The 22510-nt window shown below is 43.4% G+C and overlaps 1 protein-coding gene across 2 annotated transcripts in view; it reads right to left on the reverse strand.

Annotated features, from left to right (window-relative positions):
- Positions 1–22510, reverse strand: part of CCDC102B (coiled-coil domain containing 102B) — a gene marked incomplete at its 3' end in the record, with an annotated part of 161727 nt that overhangs the window by 75943 nt on the left and 63274 nt on the right. For both annotated transcript variants that reach the window (XM_080685718.1, XM_080685717.1), the window contains exon 5: positions 19282–19491. In XM_080685718.1, coding sequence (XP_080541844.1) covers positions 19282–19491 — 210 coding nt within the window. The remainder of the gene's footprint in view (positions 1–19281; positions 19492–22510) is intronic.

Consider the following 22510-nt stretch of genomic DNA (forward strand, 5'->3'; position numbering starts at 1 on the left):
TTACCTGTTAAAATGATGTTAAAATATCTGAAAATATTTATGGAGGAAATGAAAATTACACATTATTATGTTTAAAATTAAGAATATTTGGTCTCCAAAAACTTTGGAAAGATATATAAATGAGAGGTAAAAATAAATTTATCTCCTTAAAATTCAACTTCAAATTGTGAAGAAGTCAGCAAGAAGAAACCGAGTAGAGGAAATCATAATTACTCAACATACATTGAGCAGAAACACAAAATAAAAAAATGAATGTGCACTATATTTTCAGTTGAAAATACTGAAATGAATACCCAGTGCAACAAATAAGACTCAGTTTCTGTTCTTGGGATGCCTGGTGGACATTAAATTTATTTGTATTGTCATCCAAGAGCAGAAAGGAGATTTAGAAAGAGAGGAACCTTTTTATATCAGATGTCAATAAGGTGAGAGATGATAAGGTTCACCAAAGAAAGGCCCTCCATTCATAGGGGCTTAATCACAAGGAACAACAACAGCCTGTAATTATTGGAATCGAGAGTCTAGGACAGTGGTCGGCAAACTCATTAGTCAACAGAGCCAAATATAAACAGTACAACGATTGAAATTTCTTTTGAGAGCCAAATTTTTTAAACTTAAACTATATAGGTAGGTACATTGTTATTAACTTAATTTGGGTACTCCTAAGCTGGCCTTTGCTAAAAACTCAAGGGGCTAAAGAGCCGCATGTGGCTTGCGAGCCACAGTTTGCCGACCACTGGTCTAGGAGAACCACAAAAATACAGAAGCTTATTAAAATGAAATAAACTTAGACTCCTTCAAATTCACATTTGCATTAATTAGTTTTTAAATGTCAAATAAATGTAACATTTTATGTAATTATATAATGCAAAATAACAATTATTTTTAAATTTTAAATTAAATTGTATGATATAAACACAATGAATGCTACCTGAATGCAAATTACCTCCTGATATATTTAATTAGGTAATATAAATTCATATTACCTTCAAAAAATAAATTTCTCTGTTGTTTTTCTCCCATCGTTCTAATTTTTCATAGGCAACTCAAGATTCAGTTGAAATTCTGTCAGTAATGATGACATGTCTTTTTTTTAATTGGAAGGAAGAGGTGGCAGATCTCCCAATTCATCAATTATGTCTTTGTGAATGTGAAAAATGTATTCAGCTAAATAGCATGTGTCACATAGGAACCAAACTTATTAAATAAAAGCAATATTTATTGCCAAGTATACAAAAATTATGTCAGATGAAAATAAGCATAAGACAAATCTCTAACCAAGGATCTGAATTATGACTAAGAAAATGGATACTATCAAAAACACATTGTAAAGGCTACTTTAAATATTAAGGTGTCTGAACTACTGAAATGAGAGATGCGTTAAAGTACAATCAGAATAATTGAAGGGTCTCTAGCAGTTGAAATGAAATAAACTTTTCAAATAAATCACTTGTTCATTTGAAATAAATGTGTGTGCCGTGGTGTTTGTGCCTTGCTGAGGGGGAACCAAAGCTTCAGGGAGTCCAGCAGCAGGGTCTTCCATAAAAACCACTTTCTATCTTCAGTGAAACTAATGCCAAGGCAGCCTGTTGGAAAACTCAGCAGAAGGATAAAGTTGTTCCAATTCAGGTAGAAAATTCTTTCTGCAGCCTTTCCATCTATTTGGTCAAAACCAAAGTTTTTCGTTTTATGAGACACGATGGGTGAAATCAAGGCTTCACCTGCTTTGACACCCAGCGGGGTGGAATTTCAGAGAGAAAAGTTCCCTGTTAGGACACATTTTTAGCTCAAATTTGTAAAGCTTCTGCTCCAATCCCAAAAAAAAATGACATTGAGTTCTTAATGTCATTTTAATGTTATTTATAAGTGTGAAAAAATATTTTATAACTACTAATCTTTAGTGTGATGATTTAAACTATATTGATTAAAATCCTAACCAACTTACTGAGCACAAATTCCTCCTCTTCCAGCTGATCTTTATCACACCTGCTCTGCCTTCATCAGTACCTCCAGCCCTTCACCCTATAATTGCCACCATTTCTTACTATTGAGCTTAGATACCAAGATTCATCATTCAAGCTCTTCTTTGCCCTATAATAATCCACTGTTCCCCTCTATCCAAACTCCACATGCCCAGGAAAATGAGTTTTACTCTTGGCAAAGACTTCTGCCTTCTTACATATCTGGTCTTCGCCCAACTTAGTGCAACAGGAGAGGTAACTCTACTGCAGCCAATGCATCAATCCAGAAAACTTGGGTTATTGCTTATCTCTTTTCTGCCCCATAGTTTCAAATTCTACCCATCTACTCAACATCATTAAAAGGGTTCATGTCTCTAATAATAAAAAATTATACCACTACCCAATATAACTATCCCATCTAATAAAAGAGTAATATGCAAATTAACCATCACTCTGCTACACACAAGCCACGCCCACAAGCCAATCAGGAGCGAATATGCAAATAAACCCAACCAAGATGGCTATGGCCACAGAGAGCAGGAGGGAGGCTTGGGCTTCCCCGGCAATGGAGGAAGCCAAGCTTTCCGCCTGCCCTTGCTGGCCTAGGCCTCCACTCAAGGCTACAAAGTTTCAATGATAGAAGATACATAAATCCCAATAGAAATGGCTGCCACCACGGAGCAAGCAGAAGGCTTGGCTCCACTCCAGGCTACAAAGTTTCAATTGTAGAAGATAAATAAACCCCAGATACCAGGGCCTCCACTTGGGTCACCAGAGGGCGTGACCGGCCTGCAAACCACCACAGGCCCCTCGCCCAGGCCCCCCCATGTCCCAAGGGAACCCCCACCCTGATCTGGGACACACTTCAGGGCAAACCAGCTGGCCCCCACCCATGCACCAGGCCTCTATCCTATCTAATAAAAGAGTAATATGCAGATTGACCATCACTCCAACACACAAGATGGCTGCCCCCATGTGGTCAAAGATCCTGCCCCCATGTGTACACAAGATAGCCGCCACAAGATGGCCAGCAGGGGAGGGCAGTTGGGAGGGACCAGTCCTGCAAGGGAGGGCAGTTGTGGGCAATCAGGCCAGCAGGGGAGGGCAGTTGGGAGGGACCAGGCCTGCAAGGGAGGGGAGTTGGGGGTGATCAAGCCTGCAGGGGAGGGCAGTTAGGGGTGACCAAGCTGGCAGAGGAGGGAAGTTGGGGGTGACCAGACCTGCAGGGAAAGGCAGTTGGGAGGGACCAGGCCTGCAAGGGAGGGAAGTTGGGGGTACCAGGCCTGCAGGGGAGGGCAGTTAGAGGTGACCAGGCCTGCAAGGGAGGGCAGTTAGGGGCAAACAGGCTGGCAGGGGAGCAGTTAGGCATCAATCAGGCTGGCAGGGGAGTGGTTAGGGGGTGATCAGGCTGGCAGGCAGAAGTGGTTAGGGGCAATCAGGAAGGCAGGCAGGCAAGCAGTTGAGAGCCAGCAGTCCTCGATTGTGAGAGGGATCGGGCTTAAACGGGCAGTCGGACATCCCTCGAGGGGTCCCAGATTGGAGAGGGTGCAGGCTCGAGTGAGGGACACCACCCTCCCCTGTGCACGAATTTCATGCACCAGGCCTCTAGTCTTAATATACAGAGGTAATATGCAAATTAGGCCAGGACTCTGTAACGAGACGACTGTTCACAGGGTGGGCCTGGCTGCAGGGCGGTAGGGGGGGTATGGGGGGGGGGTGCGGCACTCCAGGTCTAAGTGCCATTTCATCCCGCCCAGGGAGACTCCCCTATGGCCCGCAGCCGAATCCCAATGCTGACCTGGGGTTTACTAAACTTTACTGGAGCTGCTCCCCACACCCCTACCCCTGCCCCAGGACTGCGTTGCCTATAGCAGTGCACCTCAGCAGCATCCTGACAGGCGGGAAGCCCAGGAGAGCCAAGTGGAGGGGGGCTGCAGGGAGTCATGGAGGAGCAGGGCCACGGGAGCCAAGCTCCTGGGGGTCTGAGGAGAGTGCCTGAAGGAAAAGGAAGCTTCGGCAAAGCAGCCGCCCAGGAACTGCAGCCGGGGGTCTGCAGGTGCGTGGACAGGCCTCCGCCTGAGGGGCGAGTGCCGTGGCTTCAGCGAATCGGCTGGCCAGGAGGTGGGCGGCCCAAGGGGCGCAGAGCAGTGCGGAGGCGGAGTGCACCAGAGGGGCCTCAGGCCAGGGCAGGGGACCAGTGGGCGGGGATCTGCCTCGCCTGAGGAGAGCGAGGTTCTACAGTGGCCCCAAGACGTGGGAAACAAGAGGCAATGACTGCAGGCGTGGAAGGATGCCTGGGCAGAGGGGCGCAGACCCGCAGCCCTGAGGTCGGGGTGGAGGGGTGGTGCCACCTCAGTGGAGGGGCACCACACTGCCAGGTACCCCACTGTGGCGGTTCAGTGAAGCTCCCGGCGCTAACTGGGCCTCACCACGGCCTGCGCACTTGAGAGGCCATGACTCCTGCTCCCATCTTGGCCCTAAAGCAAGCCTGTGCCCGCTCCACCCCCAGTTTCCACCCTGCCCCACTGCAGCGCACATGTCTGCACGGTGAGTGCCAAGCCTACCACCTGCTCCCCATAAGGGGGGGCAGTAAAGAATGGGGGCAGGGGGCAGGGTAGAGGAAAGAATGTGGAGCATCCACGATGAAGAGGCGCTTGAGAACAAGGCTCGGAAGCCTCACAGGGAGGTTTGTTCTGTTTGCCCCTCGGCTGTCCCTGAGGAAGGGCAGAGAACGCAGTTGTGAGGGCTCCCTGCACAGCTGAGTCCAGTTCCGCAGGCAACTGGAATTGGCCTCAGTTTCCTGGTCTGTAAAATGGATTAAGCGTGTCCCAGTGCCTTCACTGAGCTTTGAGGGCCAATTGAGATACTATATAAGGAAAATGAGGGAAGAAGTGAGAAAGAAAAGGAAAGGTGAACAACACAAAAGAAAGACTGGAAGGAACCTGTAAACCTATTGTCACTTAAATAGGGAATATAGTCAACAGTGTTGTAATGATGGTGTGATGCCAGTTGGGTTCTGGAAATATCAGGGAACACTTTGTAAAGTATATGATTGTCTAACCACTATTCTGTAACTAACATAAAACCTAAAACTAATACAAAATAATATTGAATGTAAAGAAGTGAAAATAGGAGTAAAATTTTTATAAATTTCAAAGTTTAAATAAAGGCTGTAAAGGAAGGAAGGAGGAGAATAAAAACTGTTTTTCATTTTGCCACTTTATTGTCTTTTCAGTACATGAAAAACACAGTTGTCTTTATATGGTGCTTCTATACTTTTCTAAGTCATTATCTCATTTGATGTTCAGGGCAACTTAAAAACTAGATAATTATTCCCTCCACTATTCAAAGAAAGGAAATCTTGGTGTCTGGCCCCAATGATTCAATCGTCAAGCCCTTACTGTAAAGCAGGGTTAGTGAAATTTTCTGTGAAGGGTTATATCTATACTAATAAAAGCCTTGGGGGTGATCAGGCCAGCAGGGGGAGGCATTTGGGGGCAATCAAGCCAGCAGGGGAGCAGTTAGGCATCAATCAGGCCAGCAGGGGAGTGGTTAAGGTTGATCAGGCTGACAGGCAGGTGAGCAGTTAGGAGCCAGCGGTCCCGAATTGTGAGAGGGATGTCTGAGATTGGAGAGGGTGCAGGTTGGGCTGAGGGACACCCCCCACCCATGTACGAATTTCGTGCACCAGGTCACTAGTTATTTTATAAAATTTCACAGTTAAATATCTTAACACTAGAGGCCCGGTGCACAAAATTCGTTCACGGGGGAGGTGTGTCCCTCAGCCCAGCCTGGACCCTCCCCAATCTGGGACCCCTTGAGGGATGTCCGACTGCCTGTTTAGGCCTGAGCCACTCCCCTGCCAGCCTGATTGATGCCTAACTGCTCCCCTGCCAGCCTGTTTGCCCCTAACTGCCCTCCCCTGCAGGCCTGGTCACCCCTAACTGCCCTCCCCTGCAGGCTTGATTGCCCCCAACTGCCCTCCCTTGCAGGCCTGATCCTTCCCAACTGCCCTCCCCTGTTGGCCATCTTGTGGTGGCCATCTTGTGTACACATGGGGGCAGCCATCTTGTGTGTTGGAGTGATGGTCAATTTGCATATTACTCTTTTATTAGATAGGATAGAGGTCTGGTGCACGGGTGGGAGCCAGCTGGTTTGCCCTGAAGGGTGTCCTGGATCAGGGTGGGGGTCCCCTTGGGGCATGGGGAGGCCTGGGCAAGGGGCCTGTGGTGGTTTGCAGGCCGGCCATGCCCTCCGGCAACCCAAGCAGAGGCCCTGGTATCTGGGATTTATTTATCTTCTATAATTGAAACTTTGTAGCCTTGAGTGGAGGCCTGGTCCAGCCAGGGTGTGCAGAAAGCTTGGCTTCCTCCATTGCTGGGGAAACCCAAGCCTCCTGCTCGCTCCGTGGCCACAGCCATCATGGTTGGGTTAATTTGCATACTCGCTCCTGATTGGTGGGTGTGGGTTGTGGGTATAGCAGAGTGATGGTTAATTTGCATATTACTCTTTTATTAGATAGGATAGTAATCTACTAGTGTGCTGGTTTCTCCTGTTTCTTCACCTTCTGCTTCAATCTATTTCTGTTCCACTCCAATCTGGCTTCTGCCCCTGGCACCTCTCTGAAAATCTCTCACCAAAGACAATCATCAAGGACAATGACATTAACTTAAAATAGAGATGTGGCCCTAGCCTGTTTGTCTCAGTGGATAGAGTGTCAGCCTGCAGACTGAAGGGTCCTCGGTTCGATTCTGGTCAAGGGTAAATCCCCAGGTTGCAGCTTGATCCCCAGTAGGGGGTGTGTAGGAGGCAGCCAATCAATGAAACTCATTATTGATGTTTCTTTCTCTCTCGCCCTCTCCCTTACTGTCTGAAATCAATAAAAAATTTTAAAAAGTACAAATAAAACATAGAGATGTGAAAAAGGCAATGCCACAAAGATATTCGTTACATAATGAGATTTAATAATAATGTCATTATGGAAATATTTTCATACCACATTCTGGATTCATGAATTTTAATGTATGTGAAATAACACTCAGACATTTACTATCTTTAACTCAATTGAACAATTATGTCTATTGTACTTGTTCTAAAAACAAAATTATATTAATTTAGCTCCTATCTTTTTTAAAATTATACTATTTTTAAATTTACATTATTGGATACCAAGAGCAAATAAAAAATAGGAAGTTTAAAATCTGCTTTGCCCTAATGCATGTTTTATAAATGATTATAGGTATATGATCTCAAAATCTCATTTAGCATTGCTGGTCTAAAGAAATAAAAAATTTTAAAAAGCAGAAGCACACAAAACTTTGAATGTGGAACCATATTTGTTTAAACAATTTAAAATTTTTAATAAATTTTATCTTAGTTACTTCCCAGCTTAGATTTTGAAAATTTTCCAGCCCTTACATGTCTAAAAGTAATCTGTATTGTTATACAGCTATTGTTAAAACATCCAATATTTTAAAAAAGTTAATGAAATACTCCAGTACTGCCTTTCTCACCAAATGTTAGCAGAAAACATCATATATCTACCTTGGAGTTCTTTTCATCCTGATTTTTTATCTAATTTTTACAACATTTTGGCAATATATTTTTCCTGTCAAAGAAAGGCTAAAATTGATTTACTATAGTAATATCAATCGTAATATTTCTATCTTGAAGGCCTGTTTATAAAAAGCAAAGTGTTAATAAGTGGTTGGAGTTTTATGAATCCAGTCTTTTAAAAAAATGCCTCATAGCTTTTGTATAGATAATACACTACCCCAAACAAGTGAATTATTAGAGCTGACACTTGTCCACTGGACCAGTGCTCCCGGATTTAACTGTTCACCAGTTGGCTTTGAGGTAGGGGCATGAGAACCGGTATGTATATTTATGGGCCAGTGCGATATTTTCCAGACATATACTGGCTCAGAATATCTTCTTTCCACTTTTTTCTCCATCACTATTTATTCCCTCTATGCTCTCTCCCAGCTCCCCCACCTCTCCTCCCACCCCACAATCTCCACAGTGTTGTCCACGTCCATGAATTCTCTCCCTTTTTTTTTCTTTTTTTGCTCAATCCTGTATCTATGAGTCTGTTTCTGTTTGTGTGTTTTTAAGTGGAAACATGCTGTTAACATTAAGAAAAGGAGAGAGCCTTGTAGTCAGAGTAGCAACAGAAATGAGAACATGGCTTACCTGGTGCTCCCTCTCCCTTTGAAGGTGTGAGGAGGACAGCCAGGTAACCCAAATGAGGAAAAACACCCGAGGAAACTTACCTGAGAAGAGTTTTGGGGAGAGGAGAGAGGAGGAGAGTCGAGACTTGCTTGATCCATGCCTCTCAACTCCCGTGTACAAGTCATTCCAATGTTACTGCTTACAGGTGTTCTGATGGGTGTGGCATTGTAATCCTATCTAATAAAGAGGGAATATGCTAATTGACCATCAAGGAGCCTTAACGAGCAATCAGCAGGGACCTAAGGCTACGCCCTCCCCCACCCCCGTGGGGCTTGACAGGGGACCTCAGGCCACGCCCCCTACCCCAGCACCAGGCCAGGGGACCTGAGGCTGTGCCCCCTGACCGGCGGGGCTTGATAGCAGACCTCAAGGTGCATCCCCAGTGCTGGGTCAGGGGAACTCAGGCCGCACCCCCCGCCGAGCGGGGCTTTATGGGGGACCTGAGGCTGTGCCCCCCTCCCGGTGCTGGGCCGGGGGACCTGAGGCTGTGCCCCCCTGCCTGGAAGGGCTTGATGGGGACCTCAGGCCATGCCCCCCATCCAGCGGGGCTTGACAGGGGACCTCAAGGAATGCCCCTGGCCTGGCACCAGGCCAGGGGACCTGAGGCTACGCCCCCTGCCCAGCGGGGCTTGACAAGGGTGGGACTGGCCGGGTCTGGATCTAGCCCAATGGTGGGGGGCTGGCCGGGTCTGGGTCTCACGCAATTTTAAGGTGCATGTGGGTGCACGGGGACTTGACTCTGAGTCCCATGGTGCACCCCAGACTCTGACAGGAGGAAGGTTTTCATATACATTTTACTAATTTTCTTTCATCTCTGACACTTCTGTTATAGAGAAAGGGCAAATAGCAATATTAAATTATTTCCTCTAATTAATCCCCTTTTAATGTGCACGAATTTCATGCACCGGGCCACTAGTTGTTAAAATAAAAAACAAGTGGAGCCTAGCCTCAAAGATTCACTGAGCAGACAAAACCAATTTAGTCCTACAAACAAAGCTTAGTTTAGCTTCATTTGCAAGACTCCTTTGACCTGGCTCATTTCTTGCTTATGCTTCTGGAAGTCACATGGGGAACTTGAAGTGTTCCCCAAAAGTGATGTGAGGTGACCACTAACCAATTCCCTATCATTTACGATGATAATATGTCCAGTCACTGTGAACAGTCACTGCCTCCTCACTCTATAAACTAGTATATAGCAATATATACCAGAGCCTCATTCCATTGGGTTGAGTGTTCCTGGCTCATGAACTATCTTTTTGGTTTGGGCACAATAAACTTTTCCTAAATCCTACTTTGGTAATTCATGGGTTTTACTCCTGATACGTCTGAACTTTTTATATAATCTATAGTTACATGTTCTCAGATTAGCTAAGCACTGAGCAGAGGAGCGGGGTCTTATTTCGAAGTCATTCATTGTATCATCACTTAGGGAAGACACTTTCGAAGTAGAGAATGAAGAAACAAGTGAAATGAAGCTCAGCTTGGGGAAACCTTGGATCTTCGGGCCATTGTGATAGGAAAACACCATGAAAGTACTCCCAGGATTTAGGAAGGAGAGGGGTCCACCGGATGCCTGCAAGGTTGGGCCTCCCCTTTTGGGCTTGTTGCCGTACTGCACCCTGGCTGCTCATTAGAACCACTTGGGCATGAGGGTGGGGAGAGTGGGCAGCATACACCACCCCAGGCCTGAGTATTTCTTTTTGTTTTGTTAATCCTCACCTGAGGATATTTTTCCATTGATTTTTCGACAAAGTGGAAGAGAGAAAGACAGAGAGAAATATTGATGTGAGAGAAACACATCAATTGGTTGCCTCCTGCATGAGTCCCGACCAGAGCCCAGGCCGGGGAGAAGCTGCAACCAAGGTACGAACCCTTGACCAGAATTGAACCTGGGACCTTTGGGTCCACAGGCCGACGCTCTTCTATCCACTGAGTCAAACAGGCTAGGGCCTGAGTATTTCTTAATAATCTCTCCAAGTGATTCTAATCTGAAGCTAGGGCCGAGAACCAATGAGGCATAACATAGTTCTCTCAGAGAGGCTGTGGCTATACCAGTATATCCATAACATGGAAAGACTTAATGGGATGCTTATCCATAGCAGAATAAGAGAACTGTCATTTGGGAACATTTGTTTTTCCTGATTTTCCATGCTTCCCTCTCCAGTGCCTAGCATAGTGTAGTGTTTCCTAAAATATGGCGTCCAGACCAGCAGCATCAGCATCACCTGGGAACTTGTTAAAATGCAAATATCAGGGCCCACCACAGACCTGCTGAGTCCGCAAATCTCAGCTGGGGACTGGCAGCCTGTGCTTTAACAAGCCCTCTGAGTGCTCTGGCAACTCACTGAAACTCAAAATTGTTGATACAACTGAGTTAAGAGAATAGTGTATTTTTTCAGTGCTTGACCAAGCCTCAGATTGAGGACTAGCATGGGCCAGCATGTAGATAGCACTGGGACTCAAAGCAAGCGAATAGTGAGGGGAGGGGAGCTCGTCAGTGGATCCACCTGTTTCCTCTCACATGGACATTTTCTTTCCAATTTGAATAGCTGTGAATCCAGCCTACTTGGATGTTGCACTTTGATTGATAGCTCCTACCACCTCTGGGTGTATAAGGAAAGAGTGAAATAGAAATAGAGCTGGTAAGTGTTAGAGGGAAGAAGGGAGAACAGGGGCAGAGTCAGAGGCTGTGCCAGACGTTAGGACTGCTTTTGGTAAAACAGACAGTTCAGTAATTTCACTCCTAGGAAAATTCCTTGGTAATCACACACCATACACTTGGCGAAGGCCGAGTTGGGACAGACGGTGGGCTGTGCTGCTGATGGACCATATCCCTTGTCATAGTTAATAAATTAACAGCATCCCCCAGGATCCAGATGTTCATTACCATGACTCCTTCACTGCAAATGCAGGCCATCCCGTCCCGGGACACCACGTACTCCGTGTTGCTGGCTACTCATGTGTGACATTATTTTCTAGGCAATACAAAGACAACCAGCTTAATTCAATTGAAACCTAGGGCGAGTCTAACACGTTACTTCTGGTTCACAGGTGATTCAAATAATGCTTGTCTTCCTTTCTCAGTGCAAACCTGCTCCTTTATTTCTGGGCTATGTTACAAAACCTCACAAGATTTCAGGTTTATGCCCTAACCGGTTTGGCTCAGTGGATAGAGTGTCGGCCTGCAGACTCAAGAGTCCCAGGTTCGGTTCCAGTCAAGGGCATGTATCTTGGTTGCGGGCACATACCCAGTAGGGAGTGTACAGGAGGCAGCTGATCGATGTTTCCTTCTCATTGATGTTTCTAACTCTCTATCCCTCTCCCTCCCTCTCTGTAAAAAAATCAATAAAATATATTTTTAAAAAAAGATTTCAGACTTATCAGCCATAAAATAAGAATGATCAGCCGAAACTGGTTTGGCTCAGTGGATAGAGCGTCGGCCTGCGGACTGAAGGATCCCGGGTTCGATTCCGGTCGAGGGCATGTACCTTGGTTGCGGGCACATCCCCAGTGGGAGGTGTGCAGGAGGCAGCTGATCGATGTTTCTCTCTCATCGATGTTTCTAGCTCTCTATCCCTCTCCCTTCCTCTCTGTAAAATATCAATAAAATATATTTTAAAAAAAAAAAAAGAATGATCAATATACTACCCGTAGACTTTATATGATGCCATGTTTGTTCCATACCTAGCACAAGCTGTGGTATGTACTATGTGCTTAGATAACGGCATCTATTTTCTGTACACTATTGTTTTAGCATCATTCACACTTGGCATCATGTGTATGGTATTTTGTCACAGAGATATAAAATGTACATTTACTGTGCATTAAGACATAAATAAGATATCTGGCAAGATTATCTTGAGAGTCAAATTCCCTAGGTTTTTATTAAAACAGAACAGAATGAGGGACAAAAAAATAGTGTGTGGTTTGGGGGTTTTATTTTGTTTTTATTTTTTTAATTTAACAGACTTTCCACTTTCCTTTTTTTGGGTCAGAAGACAATATGACATAGGGATGGAACATGTTTAGTGAATCCCCATAAATCCCAGTATAATCACAACTGGAACAAAATGAGTACTTTTTCTAGACAATGAAATAATGTAAGTTTCCATTTTTTTGTAATTAATTACTGAAATATACCTGGTAGAGTTTATGAGAAAGCCAATGTTTTTCAACTCAGTGTGGGTAAAAACAGATAAAAAAAGCTACATTTATCTCTCCCAGGTTTTTCCCTAGAGAAGCCTGGATTTCTATTAATAAGAAAGTGGTCAATATAAGAAAACTTGCAATGCTTCTTTTCCTGTGTATTTCTTTCAAATATTTATATACATACTGAATGAACAAATTTCATACCACTTTAAATATATTAAGTGTTAGAAACTAATACTTGTAGAAACTATTTAATATTATGAAATTTATAAGATATATACACTGAGTGGCCAGATTATTATGATCTCTGAAAGCATAATAATCTGGTCACTCAGTGTATGTATATTATCTTAGAGGCCCGGTGCATGAATTTGTGCATGGGTGGGGTCTGGCCACCTGGCCAGGGGGAGGGCACATTGGCGGTTGGCCGGCCTGCCTGCTGGTTGAACTCCTGGTTGAGGGGACAATTTGCATATTAGCCTTTTATTGTATAGGATATACACTGAGTGGCCAGATAATAGAATGAGTTTCTGCAAATAGAGATAAAGCTATAAAACACATCTAACCCAGATTTGGGGGGGAAATCTACTTATAATCCACATGTACAGTTCACCACACCTGTGCGTATAGAACATCGTGTTCTATTTTATATACAACACTAGAGGCCTGGTGCATGAAATTCGTGCATGGGGGGGTGTGTCCCTCAGCCCAGCCTGCACCCTCTCCAATCTGGGACCCCTCGAGGGATGTCTGACTGCCCATTTAGGCCCGATCCCAGTAGGATCGGGCCTAAATGGGCAATCGGACATCCCTCTCACAATCCAGGACTGCTGGCTCCAACTGCTCGCCTGCTTGCCTTTCTGATTGCCCCTAACAGCTTCTGCCTGCCAGCCTGATCACCCCCTAACCACTCCCCTGCCAGCCTGTTTGCCCCTAACTGCCCTCCCCTGCCAGCCTGGTCCCCCCCAACTGCCCTCCCCTGCCAACCTGGTCACCCTTAACTGTCCTCCCGTCCCAGCCTCATTGCCCCTAACTGCTCTCCCCTGCTGGTCTGTCCCCCCCCAACTGCCCTCCCCTGCAGGCCTGGTCCCCCCAACTGCCTTCCCCTGCAGGCCTGGTCACCACTAACTGCCCTCCCCTGCCAGTCTCATCGCCCCTAACTGCTCTCCCCTGCTGGTCTGGTCCCCCCCAACTGCCATCCCCTGCAGGCTTGGGTCCCCCCAAACTGCCCTCCCCTGCAGGCCTGGTCTCCCCCAACTGCCCTCCCTGCAGGCCTGGGTCCGCCCAACTGCCCTTCCCTGCAGGCTTGATTGCTCCCAAACTTCCCTCCCTTGCAGGCCTGGTCTCCCCCAGCTGCTCTCCCTGCAGGCCTGGGTCCCCCCCCCCAACTGTCCTCCCCTGCAGGCCTGATCACCCACAACTGCCCTCCCTTGCAGGCCTGGTCCCTCCAAACTGCCCTCCCCTGCTGGCCATCTGTGGCAGCCATCTTTGACCACATGGGGGCAGCCATCTTGTGTGTTGGAGTAACAGTCAATTTGCTTATTACTCTTTTATTAGATAGGATAGAGGCCTGGTGCATGGGTGGGGGCCAGCTGGTTTGCCCTGAAGGGTGTCCTGGATCAGGGTGGGGGTTCCCTTGGGGTGTGGGGCAGCCTGGGCTAAGGGCCTGTGGTGGTTTGCAGGCCAGCCACGCCCCTCGGTGACCCAAGCATAGGTCAGAGCCAGCTGGAAGCAGGTATCTGGGATTTATTTATCTTCTATAATTGAAACTTTGTAGCCTTGAGTGGAGGCCAGGGCGGGCCAGGGCAGTGGGAAGTTTGGCTTCCTCCATTGCCAGGGGCAACCCAAGCCTCCTGCTTGCTCCAGCTCTGTGGCGGCCGCCATCTTAGCTGGGTTAATTTGCATACTCACTCTGATTGGCTGGTGGCGTAGCAGAGTGATGTTCATTTTGCATGTTTCTCTTTTATTAGTGTAGATACTTGATAGCTGAAAGCTAAATGCCACTTGCCTATCTTTTTTTTTTTTTTAAATATATTTTATTGATTTTTTACAGAGAGGAAGGAAGAGTGATAGTCAGAAACATCAATGAGAGAGAAACATCGATCAGCTGCCTCTTGCACACCTCCTACTGGGGATGTGCCCGCAACCAAGTTACATGCCCTTGACCGGAATCGAACCTGGGACCTTTCAGTCCGCAGGCTGACGCTCTTCCACTGAGCCAAACCAGTTTTGGCCCACTTGCCTATCTTAATAATGATTAACAGACTTAGATATCAATTCCATTTTTTCTTAATAGAGTTTATTTTTTTATTTACTTAAACTATATTTTCCTTTAAAACTGCATTTTATAAAGAATATAGTTGCTATTAATATCACAACTGTTTTTGATTTATTAAAAAATTTATTGGAAACCCTATTCAAATTTTCTTAAATGAAGAAGAAAATTTCTACACACAAATAATTGAAAATTCCAGGGGTATCTTACTGAAGGCTCATAATGTCTGGCCCCTCTCTGGGCTTCAGCTCTTTCCCATCTTACCATATGACAAGAAGATGCCTTTTTCAGGTCTAAGTCTATATTTTCTCAGGTTTAATTTTAACAGACAAGAAAACGTCTCTCTCTCTACAAAGTCGAAGCATCATTACAGCTAATTGTCTCTAATGTGGTTACTTGCCCTTACTAGTTAGTACATGTAGCCGACTGGGAGTCACTCCTGTACAGCCTATGTACAGTCTTCTCCCCCAATCCTTTCTGTTATTTATCTATTTTCTAATACCTACAACAAAACTCTGATGGACCCAATATTCAAAAAATATTTGTTGAATAAATCAATACACAAATGAAAGGGTAGATACCACCTGACTTTAAAAAAAATTTCTTAAGCCTGTAATAGATAACTTGCACCTCTTATAAAATTATATTCTAATAGTCTTTTTTTGTTGTTCTTCATAAATTATATGTTACAAGCATACGTAAAGTAAGTAATGAGACAGACTGCAGCATTTGAAAACTTGTACTGCCTACACTACAGAAAAAACTCATAGTCCTTTCATTATTTTGAAAATAATGCTTCATTCATACTTCCTTTACAACCATTAAAGCTAAAAAAAAGACTAAATCAGTTTTTCTCATTAAAAGTATTACAAACTAATAAACAGCACGTGAATAGGACAAATTTAATAAGAAGTACGAATGAGACATTCCTCATATAGTACTAGATAGGAATTCAATATAATGTCATTACCTGACAGTAAAGCAAATTCATTAAGAACTGACTTTGGTGGCCTTTTCACTTTCAGATTAATTCAGCATCTTCCCAAGATGTATCAGTTACCATTCTGTCACAATAACTTTCTGAAAATGACCCTGTATGTGACCCGAACAAAGGGATTCGGTTGCCAGAATGATTTAAGAAAACAAGTTTCCAGAGCATTTCATGAGAGACACATTGACTAGTTCACAGGGCTTTACCCCATAGAATGCTGACATTTTCCAATAACTTTTCACTTGGAAAAGGGAATCTTTGTCTTTCAGTTTACAGTGTACTTTAAAATTGAAAGGCATTTTCTTTAAAATGTATTCCCTATTACACTAAAGCCACACACACAAAAAGCAACAATATGTGAAAGTCTTCCCCTCCTGTATAAGGATTTATAAAAATTCCACTTAACAATGAGATTCTCAAAATTCAAGAAATAAACAAAGTGTGTTGATATGGAAATTTCCATGATTTGGAGACTTCTATGTAGATTTGTGTCTGCCACAATCACTTGTCAAATATGATTAGATGTAATATTAAGTGGTAAGATACCTTACATCTCCTAGAGACTAATGATAAGTGGTGCTTACGGTGGTGTCTCGTACATGTCAGCACCTACTTCCACTATCTTAATCATAACAGACAGTACTTATATGCATACAGAAATATGGCAGTTCTGTGTATACATGTTACTCCTATATAATAATATTTCATGTACATAGAGATGAGTTTTTATTGAAATAATGTTGAAATTACAATATGGCTTCGTTATAACATCTCCACTATTCTCTGGACTGGCACATTCTATATGCAGCTTTGATTCATTTGTAATTATTCATAATTATTTTTGTTCAAGGAGTCTGAATTCTTAATGAAGAGTGTAAAAATCATTAATACCCCCTCTCTGCCATCAAAAAGACATACACTTAAGGAATAGTCTGTATTTGATGAGCACACCCACTGGTCCTGTCAGACCTTTCAGAATCTTCCAGCATTCAAGTTCTGCCTACTTCTAAGCTAAAGAACTACATGGGCCCCAAAGAGACCAGGTCTGAACCCGGTGGACCCTCTGGATGGAAAAGGCCAATGGCATGTATGCCAGCTCCAGACAGGTCCCTAATGGACATACTTTATTGTTAAAACATTTTGATATAACAAGAAAGGCATCAAAATTAAATAGAATAAATTACTTCATTGGTGTTTCCACTCCACTTTATACTTAGCAATCATCACAATGTACTATTGATATTATTTACAAGTACTAGAGGCCCGGTGCATGAAAATTCATGTACTGGAGTGGGGGTCCCTCAGCCCAGCCTGCCCCCTCTCACCAGTCAGGGAGCCCTCAGGGGCAGGAGGTGACCTGGTGATCAGGGGAAGGCGATGTCCCATCACACCTCTGCTGCTGCCACTGCCGGCAGTGCAAACCTCGGCCGGCCCTGGTTACCCGAGCCTCGGGCGGCCCTGGGCGGCTGGGGGGCTGAGGAGACTGGGGGACTCTGGAGGCAGGGGTGTGGAGTGGCCAGGCCCACCTGGGGGTGGGCCCAGCCTTGCTGCATGCCTGCTGCCCCAGTGGGGCTGAGGGGACTGAGTGCCGCCATCTTGTGGCTGTGGGTGCCGCCATCTTAGAGGGCGGGGCAGTCAATTAGCATATTCCCTCCTTATTAGATAGGATATCTTCCTGTACAGATATTTATAAGTATATCTTCCTGTACACATGCTGGGCAGGGAGAATGGTTCGCTAGCCTTCCCATCACCAGCATCTATCAGGGGTGGGCAAACTTTTTGACTCGAGGGCCACAATGGGTTCTTTTTTTTTTTTTCTTTTTTTTAAATATATTTTATTGATTTTTTACAGAGAGGAAGGGAGAGGGATAGAGAGCTAGAAACATCGATGAGAGAGAAACATCGATCAGCTGCCTCCTGCACACCCCCTACTGGGGATGTGCCCGCAACCAAGGTACATGCCCTTGACCGGAATCGAACCCGGGACCCTTCAGTCCGCAGGCCGATGCTCTATCCACTGAGCCAAACCGGTTTCGGCCACAATGGGTTCTTAAACTGGACCGGAGGGCTGGAACAAAAGCATGGATGGAGTGTTTGTGTGAACTAATATAAATTCAAAGTAAAGGAGCGGAGGGGAGAGCAAGAGAACTGGATAGAACAGCCGGATCCGGCCCGCGGGCCATAGTTTGCCCACGGCTGATCGAGAGCCATGACTGACACAGAGTATCCTATATAATAAAAGGGTAATATGCAAATTGTCCCCTCGACCAGGAGTTTGACCGGAGTTCGACCAGGGAGTGGGGCCGGCCTGCCAACCTCCCACGTCCCCTCCCCGCTGGCCAGCCCGGCCCAATGGGCCCAACTAGGGCAGGCTGGCCGGACCCCACCCATGCACGAATTTGTGAACCCAGCCTCTAGTAATATAAATAAATGCTTGTTCTGTTCAAATGAGTCAAAGGGAAACAGATATTTTGGTGATTAAAACTTGTTCCATAACTGAAATAACTCTGTGCTTTCACAAGTAGAAATCTGCAAAAATTTATCTATATATTATCATATATATGTGTGTGGCATATATATATATATATATATATATATATATATATATATATATATGCCAGAACCAAACACAACACTATGAATGGTTTATGAATCCACTTAAGAGAAATTTATGATCACTTACTATAACATTTAACTTTAGATATTTGCATTGCCAAGTCATGAAACACTAATGCAATTTAATTTGCATTTGCAATAAACTTCTAGAATAACAAATAATAAGGAAAAGTGATAGGACATTTAGCTTGTAGAGCTCATATGAGTATGAAAAACTTATAGAACTCAAAAGCATGAACTTATCAGATATGTTTTTAATTTTCCATTAAAGGCATTGAGTGAAGAAATATAATTGTGCATTAAGATGCTATAGATGCTTTAAGAGAAGAAATAGAAACTGGATGTCTGTGTTTTGCAGCAAATTGACACTAAAACACATAATTTGCAATTCCAAGAGAGAATATTTTTTAAAAATCTCATCATGGTAGTGACTATGTCTATTGGATTTAGGATAAAACAATTCCAAAACAACCTAAGTTTCCTGAAGTCAAATTTTGGATTTAATCTAGTTTTAACATTTATGTCATAACCTATAAAAACAATTTGCACCATGACATTTAATTGACTCAAAAATAATTTTCTCGGGCTAACTAAAAATGAAGCAGAGAAGAGTGAGCTTTAGCTAAATCTAAATATTTACTCAGACACAGTAGTTAACCATAGCTACTGAGAAATGATTATTTCATAGTTACTCAAACTCATGGAGAAATATGCTTATTGAATAATATGATCAACTGTTTAGAAAACACTGACAAGAAGCTGTAACAGGAAACCAAATTTGCAAAGATCCATCTCTGCTTTCACTTTTTTGTTTCTTACAGAAAAGCCTGAAACTCTCAGATTTGTCATATTCTGACATTCTCATAGGAAATTTGTCACACTGTTTCACAAGCATGAACAACATTATTTCACATCACAATAAGAAAAAGAGCAAGCCATCAGACTGCACAAAAGGAAATATTCAGATTGGAGGTGTGTAAAAATTAAGGTGGCTTCCACCTAGACCTCAGAGACACACGCAAGTGAGTGAGAACACCCGTCTCCCAGGAGCACCGTACCTTGTTTTTCTCCTGCAGTTCAATTTGTGATGTCTTGAAATCAGGACCTTGGGAGTTTGCACTTAATCTATCTTTCCTCTTGAGGAGTTCATCCATTTCTTTCACCTGGACCTTCAGCCTTCTATTTTCTCTCTCCAGTCCTTGTTTTTCAGTTTCAAATATTTCCCTCTGGTCCCATTCCACTGTATTTTCCACCTGCAATCTCTCTAGCTAAACACAGAAAAAAAAAAAACAAAGAAGCGGCATGTAGCATTTGTAGTTGCTCAAGGGCCAGCAAACAGTCTCCACCAAGAAAGGTTCATGGATATGTCATTTCCACCATTTTTCAAAAGAAAATTGTATTTGTCTAAAAAGTTGAGAACAATACAAATGTCCTGAGACCTGTCCATGCCCGATAAGTATATCTTTCCTCTTTGTTTCTTTGACTATCTCTGTACTCATGAACCATATTTATCAAATAAACATGGTAAATAAAAAACTGATGATATTTTGCCAATGATCTCCACTCAAGTAATGAACATTTATCAGTTGAGAAGACACACATCATTTCTTGGGCAATTCCAATTGGATGGATATAGTTCATGTAATCATTCACTCACTCATTCATTCATTTATTTACTATACCTTTCCATTTTCGGGCACTGTGCTAGTCACTTTGATTAAAGACAAACGAATGCAATAAAATTTATAGATTCTGTAACTCAAGTAGTATAAAATATAGTCAACTTCACATGAGTCGGTGGCCAATTTGATTTCAGGAGTAGATGTTGGCAAACCATGGCCAGAGAGCCAAATCTGGCCCATGGTGTCCTTTTTTAATAGTTGAAAAAAAAATCAAAAGAACAATATACATTAACATTATATAAAATTCAAACACAGTGACATCTGTGTTTCCCAACTTGAGGGAGACACTCTACAGACATGGGACATTGTCTCCGATTTGTGGTCAGCACATTAGACCAATGGCCAATGTATGGGACGTGAGCAAAAACCACTGGATGAAAGTCGGCTTGGTTCCTCTCATCACTTTTCCCAGTGTCTCACCGAAATTCCCAATGCCTGCAGAATTTTATTTATACTCTGACTGAGACAGTTTAAACATCCAGGTAAAACACGCTTTTCCACTGTGCGCTATAAATATATTATGATTCCAATATGTTAGAATGTTTTTAGTCAGCCGGTAAGGTTAAACTTTTATGATACCTGACAAATGTATTGTTTCGAGTTTTGACAGCAACATCAAAGGTGCGCTTAGGTGCAGCTTTATATCTGTGGCTTACATCTTCTCTTCTAGAAGAGGAAGAATATTTCTCTGGTGTGCAGCAGCTGAAAAGATCGATTACTCAAATATCTCAGTGAGTCAAAGTCCAGCATGAACATTTGTCCAAATACAAAAACAAATGTCAATGCTTATGGATCGATTGCGTGAGAATCTTCAATTCACCTGACCTTTTCACTGAAAAATTATTAGACATTTATGGCAGAGGAAAGAAATTCCCAAAAGATTTGATAAAGGTCAAAGTACAGTCTTGAGCATTATTTGAAACTTAGTTTCCAATAATTATTTATGACCAGATTTCAAAAACACTTACAAGGAAAATTTTAAGTGGCTCTGGTCTAGAACCAGGCACATTTCCTTTGAGTTTCTTATAAATAACTCATGTTTCCTCAGTTCTCCTCCTCACACCACCCCAAAATAAAACAGAAGGACCTCCTTCCCTCTCTCTTCAAGGGTGGTCAAAATTAAGGAGGCTTTTCAAATGGCAATTGTTTCTACTAACCTTGGATTATATACAGGATGGACATTAAATACACCTTAGTGGAGGCCAGGATTTGACTCAGAAGAAGACAGAGAGTAAAACAAGAATGGAAAATTAAAAGACCCAGAGGCATGAAGAAAAATACCAACCAGTGTTCAGGGTAGTGGTATAACCTTACAAAAGTCACTGGCACCAAACAAACAAACAAACAAGGCTTTAAACCTGTCAGGAAAATGGCTAGCTTCTGTCAGGAGATTATTAAGGAGAATAAAACCAGTTCAGAGACTTGCTTAGAAAGGTCAAAGCAAGGAAAGACATTGGCTACTCTGATGCCTATCAATTTCCATTTTATTTCTCTATCTACAGGGCATGAATTGACAATGTCTGAGCAATAATAATTGCATTGTTTATTAACATTCTTACCCTAGAGGCTCAGTTTCAAATTTCCTAACGTGCAGCTACAGGAAACCTGCTCCTGTAATGCAAATGATCATGGCCTTTTTAAGGATGTTGGATGATTTTTAAATTGTTGGAATGATATTCTTGGTTAAAATATCTTTCCATGTATTGAAAAAATGAAGCACTCCTATCATCATGTAGGGTATCATTATTTAGTCACATCATGTAGCTTTTTTGCTTGATTTTTATATTTTTGCTTAGTATTCTAACAGAGAGAATTGTGTTCCCAAAGCTATGCAAAATAATTAAGTTCAAAACAATAGAAAAACAAATATTTAAAATAGCTGCTTGATTTTTGATAGTGGAAGACCACATCACAAAGTGGTCAGGGTGTGAGTTTTCATTCTGACACTGCCATCTACTAGTTCTGTAGCCTTCAGAGTGTTCCTTAAACTTTCTGAGACTGCTTACTCATCTGGAAAATAAGTATAATAATGTTTCCCTTCTAGACTTCATGTGCTGACTAACTGAAATCAATTACATTAAGAGCTTGTAAGGCACATGGAACCTACAATGTTGCTGGAAGTGTTCATAAACATTAGCTGTAAATACCGAGTGATGCTCAGTCTGAAAGAAAACAGAGACAATATTTTAATGGATATATTACACCCTATTTGTTAATATTTAAGTCAAGGATGTATACTTTAAATGACTTTTCTTTTTCTTTTCTATTTTGGCCTTTTTTTCCTTCTATCCTTGCTTACCTCCAAATGACATCTTCCACTTTTTATAAGATACTAGAGGCCTGGTGCATGAAATTCGTGCACTTGGGGGGGGGGGTGTCCCTCAGCCTGGCCTGTGCCCTCTCACAGTACAGGAGCCCTGGGGGGATGTCCAACTGATGGCTTAGTGGGCCTAAGCCATCAGTCGGACATCCTTGGCATTGCCACGGAGGCAGGAGAGGCTCCCACCACTGCCACTGTGCTCACCAGCCATGAGACTGGCTTCTGGCTGAGCAGCACTCGCCCTGTGGGAGCACACTGACCACCAGGGAGCAGCTCCTGCATCGA

The sequence above is a fragment of the Plecotus auritus genome, assembly GCF_963455305.1.
Source record: "Plecotus auritus genome assembly, chromosome: 8".
Lineage (NCBI taxonomy): Eukaryota > Metazoa > Chordata > Mammalia > Chiroptera > Vespertilionidae > Plecotus > Plecotus auritus.